Source organism: Sceloporus occidentalis, unplaced genomic scaffold (genome assembly GCF_023333645.1).
Source record: "Sceloporus occidentalis isolate IW3139 unplaced genomic scaffold, rSceOcc1.0.p SCAF_82, whole genome shotgun sequence".
NCBI lineage: Eukaryota > Metazoa > Chordata > Lepidosauria > Squamata > Phrynosomatidae > Sceloporus > Sceloporus occidentalis.
The window spans coordinates 1,838,966-1,849,326 of record NW_028317062.1 but is presented as its reverse complement, the minus strand read 5'-3'; the positions used below and the strand labels follow the sequence as shown (position 1 = coordinate 1,849,326).

General features: G+C 39.9%; 1 protein-coding gene across 1 annotated transcript; it reads right to left on the bottom strand.

Annotated features, from left to right (window-relative positions):
* Positions 1-3,047: 3,047 nt before the first annotated feature.
* Positions 3,048-8,340, bottom strand: LOC149285240 (HIG1 domain family member 1C-like). Its single transcript, XM_089495645.1, has 3 exons — positions 8,247-8,340; positions 4,280-4,414; positions 3,048-3,112 (listed from the first exon to the last, which is right to left on the bottom strand). Exons 1-3 carry the CDS (start codon positions 8,338-8,340, stop codon positions 3,048-3,050), a joined length of 294 nt encoding a protein of 97 aa, XP_089351771.1.
* Positions 8,341-10,361: the final 2,021 nt, after the last annotated feature.

Below are 10,361 nucleotides of genomic sequence, written 5' to 3'. Positions count from 1 at the left end.
CTTTTCCATACGTTCCTTTCGTACTGTGTCTGAAAGTTCCTCAGTGTGGTATCATATCTACCAGATGTGTACATTTGCTCTTTCCATGGCTCTACATCCACAGACAATACTTGCTCAGAGGAAGAACAAAATAAGAGTTGCTGTACAATTGGTGTTGTGTTAAACCAGACATGACTACAAAGCACAAAAAAACACAGATCTGATTATTTATGTATTTATTAGCATGAACAGAAAAGGACAAAATCATTTTTAGTCACACAGTGTTAAAAAGTGTCACCAGATAGACAACACAATCATCTGCTAACAATTCCAAATGGGTAGAGCTCACAGGCTGCGTATAATGGGGTACTGGCGTAGTTAAAGGAAAAGCTTGACTATAACTTGGGTGCAGTAAAGAGGAGTTTGGCTCAGAGTGATTTCCAACATTGAGCATTCAGCTCCAGAAGCAAGGAACAGACTCTTCAGAATCGAAGTCTGTTTTATATGTACGCAAGCCGGTAAGTTACCACGCTGGTCTATTCCTGGATCGACTCTTTTTGGTTTTCCACTGCTTTTTAAAAGAACCCACGTATCAGGTTGGTAATAAAACAAAAGGTAGTAATAAAAATACCCAACAACAATATCTATTTATGAAAAATGTAACCACCAGACATTATTATCAGTTGGTACACTTAATATAGAAATAACTGCATTTAAGAAATACAATCTCCTTGGCACTTGAATAATCTGAAACTGTTTGACTCAAAAAAAGTTAAGTGGACACTCCAGCCATCATATGCACTTAATTGTGAAAACAAGGGGGATTCTGCAAAACCCTATATCTATGCCTCTTTTTCCCATCCTTCGGCTCCTTGGCTTACAGGAGATTTGTTCACACACATCACCTGCTGCCTGCCCCCCCATGGTATACTCATCGCCAGTAAGCTCCAGTACCCGGGGAAGGAACAGCGGAGACTTCCATGGAAGTGCCTTACTGCCACTGATTGGCTGTTTTAGGCAATTGGTAGTGTAAAAACTAAGCTAACGAGGAGGTGTTGCAAGTCCTTTTTTTCAACAGATTTAACAAATGCATATTAAAGTGCTCACAATACACTGTCCCCTAGCAGAGTACAGTTCAATAAACTTCTACTTAATAGTCTATAAAAAATGTAAAGAAGTTGGCAAATATGTGTTGCCCCATTCTCATCTCGCAAGCAAGAATGTCAACATACAGTGCAAAGGTTGTGTGTAAATTAAACTATTTTCATTAAATAATGTGGGATAATTAACAAGTTAAAGGCAATAAAGAAAACATCCATATTTTTACTCAAAAGAAAATTTGTGATTTGGTTTTAGGTTTTATTTTTCATTACATCTAAATTCTATGACTTGTTGGTGGCAAAAAATACATGTTTGGGCTACTCTGGAGCTCGCAAGATTGAGAGACTCAAAATCAATTTCCATTGCAGCTGGAAGAATCAAACCCAGCTTCCACAGTACATTAGGAGAGGAACACCAAAGGTCTTTGGACATACTGAAAAAATAAAAGGTTCACTGTACCTTTATAGCAGACATGTAACTAACATACAGTTGTGTCAACTTCTCTAGTGCAAAAGTCAAAGACAGACCACCTTGGTCATATTCTACAGGAGTCTCCAGCTATTCTCTGAGTAGCTCTCAAGTGACCAGAACACTCCATGGCCAGATAAGAGAGGGGAACATTTTTCACTTTTTAAACTTTTTCATTAATCATAAGTAGTTTTAATTAAATTGGAGGCTGGAGACCCTGCAAAGTGTGATTAGAATATTCAATTATCTTCAAAAATATGTTCCAGTCAGTTGGATCGCCAGCTGTTTTGGGGCTGAAGCCATTGGTATTAATGGTTATAGTCCAAAACAGCTGTCTATACACTCCTAAATCTGTCTAGGAGAAAACATCCTCAAAAGGGATGATGATTCCTTCCTAATGCACCTTCATTTAAGGTCTTGTCTTTGCTTGTTTTTCTAAAATTAGAAAAAAAAAACTATAGTTAAAACTGATTGCAGATGGTTTCTACAAAACCTAGAAAATAACATTAATTCACACAAATTAATATGTGAATATATCTTGTTTTTTTTCAATGTACTTTTTTGAAAGCATTCAATGCGTATTTATTAAAATGCACACAATCTAATGCCTGGGAGTTCAACCAAAAGACCAATATTGTCTTTAGGCATTGAACAATACCCTTACCAAGCTAAAAGAATAGTCAAGTCAAAAAAAAGAGAAAGCCAATCGTGATTTGCTTCACATTCCACTAATGCCAAACCTCTAAAAGTGTTTGTGTAAAACTTACTTCTTGCTCCAATGGACTTCATGTGATCATTAAATGAGAAGTCAGTAATTAACTTATGCACTTTACTCACTACCAATGCCAGCGGCTTGTAAACCTATAGAACAGGCTTACGGTGGCTACTTCATTGAACGGGGCTTACATACTATAAATAAAGCGTGAGAATTCCTTCATCAGTGCTACAACATTTCACCTTATTCTCTTCTGGATCTCCCATAACTCACAGCTATCTAACAAATAGTTATAGAACTAGCTAACGTGATTCACTCATCTGTGCTGCTTCTTTACTAATTTGTCCATCTCCTTCGAAGACCTGGATCACTGTTGGAGGCCATGTTTCAATGGTCTGGCGCTATGGAGTGCTGATGAAATACACATGATTGTCAATCTTTTTTGAGACCACCTTGCTGCTTGTTATAATGTGAAGACAAAACTTCTGCTTCAGAAAATATTAGGAACTGTTGGGTGCCCCAAGCTACATACTTATTCTTATATGGTGAAGTATATTGACAGCACATTGAACAAAGGCATATTATACAGCAGTTAGAGGTACAGCTACACTTTTATGGTTCCACTGTCTACTCCGGCTTTGCTGATTTCCTAATTCCACTACATTTTACACATATAGTTACATCGACAGCATATAATTGTGCACCCCCTAATGCTGTGAGATGAATGATTGAATAGGTCTCAGAAGAAGATGAATGAGTGACTGTGTGTTACAGGCCTGCCGCTTTACTCCTCAGATGAATGGTCAAAACGGGGCTTGATATATTCCTTGTACATGGAGTATAAAACACCTAGACCAAGAAGTGAAGAAACATGTAAACTTATTACAACTTACTGACCAAGTAAATACATGTATAAACAGCATTAAATATGTGAAGCACAAGTAAAAACACACTTCTCTGACAGGAATTAGCCAACAAAGAAAAGAATCCCAGCACTCCAAACAGCTTCCAGTCTCTAGGATACTTTATTAAGCGAGAACAAACAAAAGCAACATTTCGGCAAAACAGGGCCTTTGTCAAGCCAAGGAATTAGCCAAGTCCACCAGCAGTAGTAGGACCTACTGCTATCTACAAGACAGAAAGTGACACCAGAAAGCATGCAGCCGCTACACTATCGCGTACATATCGAGTAGCCTTTAGGGCTAGTATGTAACAGATATGTTGCACACGGCAACCTGATCTACTGGAAAAGGTTTTATTAGTGACAGGGGCTGGATAGAAAAAGCATGTTTAAAATAAAAGTGTAATTATGGTGCTTCAGCTGGGTTCTCACTTGTGAGTTCACTCTAAAAGTAGGGTGATCACATCGCCCATTTTTCTACGAAGTTGCTGACCAGACGTGGAAAGTGCTGCCCTGCAGTGTGTGTGACGTTGAATTATTTCCCTTTCTTGAGTTTATGCACAGTACTTTCCACAGGGCTGCTCTTCACATGTGCTGACCAGCAACATATGAAACATATATGTTCCCTGAAAAAAGACCGACATGGTCAACCTTTCCTGAAGCATCATTTTGCTTGGGTGATTGGAACTTCAATTGGTTGATGCCCTGTTGTGTGGCCTCCTACTTTTACAAGGTCAATGAAACCATCAAGCTGAATGCACACCTTATGTAAAGGGGGGGTCTTCACATTGACACAATCAAGGTCTACATTTGAAATTATCCTGATACGCACTATTCAACATCATGGGTTATTCCTTTATTGATAATGTTGTCCTCTCACAGTGTAAGCTAACTTTTGGAACTCCAGTTTTTAGAGCATGATGGGAATGGTAGTTCTAATACCCGGCAGTCAATTTATGTGAAAACGCTTAATGAGTTGTGAATTGTCTACTTAGAATAAATTCCCTTTTGACCATCGCTACTAAACCCTGGCACCCATGAGTGATCCCAATACCACATGGCTATGTTCACCCTTGTCCGGACTGTGCTGTTGTTCAAAGATCATCATCACTTACCAAAGGTCATTGCACCAACCACAAAACCTTGGGCACCAACTCTCATGTGAATGAGATGAACAGACATTTTCTGGTCCCCTCGGCTACGCAGCCGGTACAAACCAAGGGCCACCACAGCCAGGAATCCAGCCACTCCTGTGTGATAAAAAAAGACCAGTATGTACATATATTTATCTCCAAGAAACACGAAACTATTTGCCTTTCTTTGTATTGTCTATCTAGACTTGGCATTGAGTGTTCGTAGGTAGGCAGAGAAAAGCTCAATAATATATACAAATACCTCATTAGATTTGCTTTGTACACAATTGTCATAGTTTACAAAACCTTTCTTGGACATTGATTATAAAATACACAATACTGTGGTTTATACAAATTACAATGTATATTCCCCTAGATTGTAAGCCTGCAAGCAAGGCCCTCTTTACCCATGGGCGTAGGAACCCCCAAAAATCTAGGGGGGTAGCATTTTTACTGGTAGGGTATACCTGACCATTTTACCAACAGGGACTTGTATGACATTGCATTATAAATACACAGACATTAATATGTAGTTGGTCCCCCTTTGCAGCTATAACGGCTTCCACTCTTCTGGGAACAATTTCCACAAGATTTTGGAGAGTTTCTGTGGGGATTTTTTGCAACCATGCCTTTATGGACCTTGTTTTGTACACTGGGGCACAGTCATGATGGAATAGAAAAGGACCTCCCCCAAAACTGTTCCCACAAAGTTAGAAGCATAGTGTTGTCCAAAATGTCTTGGTATATCACCTTCAACTCATAAAACGTTCTACTGGATGAATGGGAGAAAATTCCCACAGAAACAGAAAAATCTTACAACCACAGATGGACCGCACTGGACACGGCCACAGAGACTACTATGATGTATTGAAGGAACCATCTAAGACTCTTAACACGTCATGCACACAGGAACATATCCACACACTTAAACACTTGAATAACATACACACACATGCACACACACACACACACAATAATACACCCCAAAACAATCCCACCCTAATATACCTAGACACATGCCCACCATAACACACCTGAAAACATACTACCATACCCATAAAAACAGATGTGCACAATAACATACCCACAAACATACGCTATCACACCCAGACACGCATTCAAACACATCCTTCACTTACTCTGCCTACCCCTAGATTTAACATGTAGCGCTTTGTATTAGCGATGCCCTAGACCAAGTAGCACCCCGCAATATTCTCTTGTGTCCAAATGCTACATACAGTGACACACACTCATTTTAACCAAAAATAGGCCTGGATTTAACCCTAGGTGCCCCTGAGTTAAACATGTGTTACAGGGAATCATTCTCTTTCCTTTAAGTACGACATGCCTGCTCATACACACACATATGCACTGCTCTTACGCATGCCTGCCCACAAAAACACATATATACGCTGCAATTGCCTTCACATACACACTTGCCAGTACTCACACATATGCACTACCCTTATACACGCCTGCCCAAACATACATAAACTGCTCACACACACATGCCTCCCCATAAATATACACTGCCCTTGCACATACTTACACAGACGTATACGCTATAAGACAAATACACTCCTTATGTACACACATATACATTGCCCATACAGACGTACACATATACACTGCCCATACACACGTATGCACATACACTGCCCTTATACGCGCGTGCCCATACACACATATACACACCTGCCCTATACACACACACATATGCCTGCCCAAGTGCCCATACACATTCATAAACATTGCCCATATACATGCCTCACCATATGTATATGCACACACATATCTACCATCAGACGCCCCCTTCGTTTTGCACATCAGACCCCCCCTTCATGTTGCACATCAGGCCCCCCCCTTCGTGTTGCACATCAGAACTCCCCCTTCGTTTTGCACATCAGACCCCCTCCCCCCCTTCGTTTTGCACATCAGACCCCCTCCCTTCGTTCTTCACATCTCTTACCTTTCTCTTTCTCCTTTCCTTCTGGTTTTCCGCTCTCTCTCAGTGCAGTGCGGCTGCGCACAGCTGTTTATGCTGAGCGCCGGGGCTGGATTATAGACGTCATATCCTGTCGCCCAGTGACAGAGAGCACACTGGTAAGTGTTACCTTAATGTTGGACTGGTTAGGGAAATCCGTGATCTCCCCAACCAGTCCTGCACACTGCAGCTGCTGATCGGGTAGCTGTGCACCCCCTTGCAGCTGCGCCCGAGGGCACTCGCCTCACTTACAGCCCTGGGGGGGATTTCTCTATTATCGGTCCCCCCCCATGATTTCCTGGGGGAGGATCCATCCCCCCCGGTTCCTACGCCCGTGTCTTTACCTAATGTATAGGTTTGTCTGCCAATTCTAGTCTCGTCATACTCCTTGAATATATGTATTGTTAGAAGTGCTGCGTAAATTGTTGGCGCTATATAAATAAAAGATTATGATAACACTACCTAAGTTATGATAATGGATCCTAATCCTTTTCTTTTTACTCAAAGAAGCATTTAGAAGCAGAATTAAGTATAAAAAATCTATTTTTCTAGATGTGGGTGAGTTCAATGCCAGTCTTAACCTGACAAGCTATGCACAATCCGAGCGGGTGCATTGGCAACAGGGAAAAGAAAAAGTTGTACGGATACTTCTCTCTTCATTCCTCTCATTATGAGCCTGAGACTACCTTCAGGTGTAAAATTGAACCTGGTGCCAACCAACACCAGCTTCCCCAGTTATATCTGTTTTATTTATATTCTTCTATATAATAATTTATATTTAATGTACATTCAGTTAAATAAAATTACTTTACCCATGCTACCTTTAAGGTACCAACATCTACAGAGATGCAACTTTCTGCTCCTTCTCCTAAAAAACGGAAAGAAATCCAGAAAGAGCCACAAGGTGAGGTCACTGTGGCTTTTCATCTGGCTATAGTGCATACTAATTCGTTTTGCCTGCTATTGAGGTTTGCTAATGAGGACACATCACAGCCTCCAGATTGCGCTAATAGGTAATGTTTTCTGATCAAAAGCCTGCAGGTCTTTATTGCATCAAAAGCCAGGTTTAACCCTTTCCTTCCGGACACAAATGTTGGTTTAAATTGTTTACAACAGTCGTCTGTTTTAAAATCATTTCAATATCAAACTCAAGAGGAACACAAAAGGTATATATATATATATATATATATATATATATATATATATATATGCAATAGTAATAATAATTGGGTGCTGCTGTTTCAGGGAATTTGTTTTAGGCTGATAAGAAAGGGGCCCAATGAGATCAAACTAATAATAGATTTCAAGCTTGTAATAACAGTGCCATCTTATGGATGTTGCCATTGTTGTTAGTTGTAACATTTTATGTGCCTGTCCACAAGTACTAGAAGGAGCTGTCTACATAAGAAACACTATTTATCCCCCGAAATCCTTCCCTCCGAAGATTGTCCTGAGTCAATGTGTCAGGCTGGGTGATTAAGATTGAGTCATTCTATTGTTAACTGTAAGAGCAGCATGGCAAGGAGTTCTGAATTAGATTACGTAAATGTAAGGGAAGTTCCCCTTTAAGCATAATAGCGAATATTAGAAAAGAAAGTTTTCATATTGGCTGTATTCTGCTCAGCCGTTAATGAAAAGCTCACATGAGTTACCGGATGTCACCAAATTAATCTACTTTCTGTGAAATTATATATTACTCGTAGCGAAAAGGGCAACATCTCTTGTTTTTGGAGAAAAATGTCTATGCATGCGACATGACAACTACTATGCATGCGACATGAATGTCGTCTATCGCGATATATATTTGTCTTCTGCGTTGTCAACAACTCCGTCCTGTTATGAACCACACAAGAAAACAGAGCAGTGATCAAGGTGCCGCTGGAAGGTAAGTGTGAACGGTAGGATCCTTGGAGTTCCAGCTAGGGTAACAAGGATTAGATCTATCGCAGCTTCGGAGTACTTTACCTATCGGAACAAAAGGAGACTCCTGGGATTTCCTCAGAAGTTTTGAGGAAGCCGAGTCCAATGAGCCAGGGGTCCAGTCATCTGAAGAAGACATGACGGATTCTGACAAAACAAACAATTCCTTATTATATGCCTAAAATTATCATGTATAAAACAATAATAATAATAATAAAGTAACAGAAAGTTACATGGCCACAGTGGCACACAGACATTTAACACGGCAGTGTTGCATTGTACTCCACCATCTCTATATTTAAACATAAATAGAAATGTGTTACTTTTGCTTTAAAGGAAATAGGTGACCTGGTGGGGTTACTGAAGACTAGAAAGGGGGGGGTCTGTGTACTCCAAGGCAATCAGGTAGAATCGGCAAGTTATCTCGCCGTTTGCTTGGTTGGTATGCCAACGCTGCGATGCACGACAGCGAGTCCTTAAGTGACCTCCGTCTGTTATCAGCTCAGCCCGGGCCAGCGCCAGCTCGCTGAAGCAGTTAGGAGAGTGAAAATAGCTTGGAGACGGCAAACACGAACCAAACAGGCGTCTGAGTCGAAGGAAACTAATTCTCTGTCATTTATCACATTTCTTTCCTTAATACTGTGGCGGAATATGGTTTCAAAGCAACACCTGGTTGCCATCTGAAGTCAAGAACGGTTTGCACCTCCTGTTTCTGCTGCCAAAGGGGCTGTTAGCCCCGCATAATGCATTCTTAACCCCTTAATGACAAAGCCCGCACATGTATTATTTTCAATGGGTTTAGGGACCGCCCATTGTCCTTAATTGGTTAAATATTAGGATCTCACCTATTAATCATATAATATTTTGTACAGCTAAATGTCACAGTTATGCAGCAGCCAGAATGCAGAGAAGTCATTCTGATTACCCAAGATCCCTCTGGGGCGGAGATCTGAAACCGTTCTCCACGACTACAGAAAAAAAAACCCGACATATTAACTCTTTTACTACTTTATCCTGGAAATGCATATCTGTAATTCTATTTCAGCAACCAGATAAGCAACTTGCAAATTGAAAGAAAACTACTGTATTCCCTGAATAAAAGTGCAGCTGAATGGAATGAATTGATTCTATAATCAACAGCGGTGTCTACAGATATATCAATTGATTGTCATCATATATCAATTGATTGTCATCATATATCAACTGATTGTCATCATATATCAACTGATTGTCATCATATATCAACTGATTGTCATCATATATCAATTGATTGTCATCATATATCAACTGTCATGCGTTCCTTTTTATTAGACTTTCTTTCTAAAAATGCAAACATATCCCATAGCACAAGGGGTCACAGGAGACATTATGCTAGTTAAAAACTATACTTATAAAAGAGATAAGACCAGGGTGGTGGGGGTTGACATTAACCCTTTTTGTGCCACACCCTGCATTTCTTAATGCAATGCATTAGATATCTTTTGGTTACTGCAATGTGAATAAAATCAGGATAGCTCCAAAGTTTAATCATTTAAACAATGAAAAAACAGAGTGCTTTATAGAACCTCTTTATCATATATGTTTTTCTTCTAGTTTGTTAAGGGCTGACCTTGAAGATAAATCAATCAAATGAGTAGGGCGAAGGTTCTGCTACCTCCTCTGCCTGTCCTCCTACTATTCTAGGTAATTAAAACACAAAATAAAAAAAATAAAAAATTTAATTGCCCTATAACAAAGAGAATGTAATATATAAGTTCCTGAGATATTGACCTTGAAGCTAACCACGTGCTGATAACACAGGCGGACACTGTTTTAAATATAAGTGCAGTCTAGGGCCGGGCTCTTCAGATGCTCAATTAAGTGAGAATTCAAGACCAAGGACAGCTCCCATGGACATGAGCACTTGTACACCAAAAAGATTTTTATTTATTGTTATATATATATATATATATATATATCGCCATCATATACCGCAGCGCTGTACAATGAGTAAACCGGACATAACAAGTAGGATATAACGTAACAATTCGGCTAAAACAAGAGGTGAGGAGGGCCCGGTTCCAACGAACTTACAATAGTTTAATATATTGGTGGGACTTGTACTATAACACAGGAACTCTTCAGCCTAAACCGACTCCAGCTACATCAATGACTGCTTTA

Bases quoted from the DNA above. Each gene is read 5' to 3' on its own strand.
- LOC149285240 (XM_089495645.1), bottom strand. From the start codon at position 8,340: ATGTCTTCTTCAGATGACTGGACCCCTGGCTCATTGGACTCGGCTTCC. The intron at 4,415-8,246 runs GTAAAGTACTCC...TTTATCACACAG, and splicing joins GTCTCCTTTTGTTCCGATAG to GAGTGGCTGGATTCCTGGCT. The intron at 3,113-4,279 runs GTAAGTGATGAT...TTCTTGGTCTAG, and splicing joins GGTTGGTGCAATGACCTTTG to GTGTTTTATACTCCATGTAC.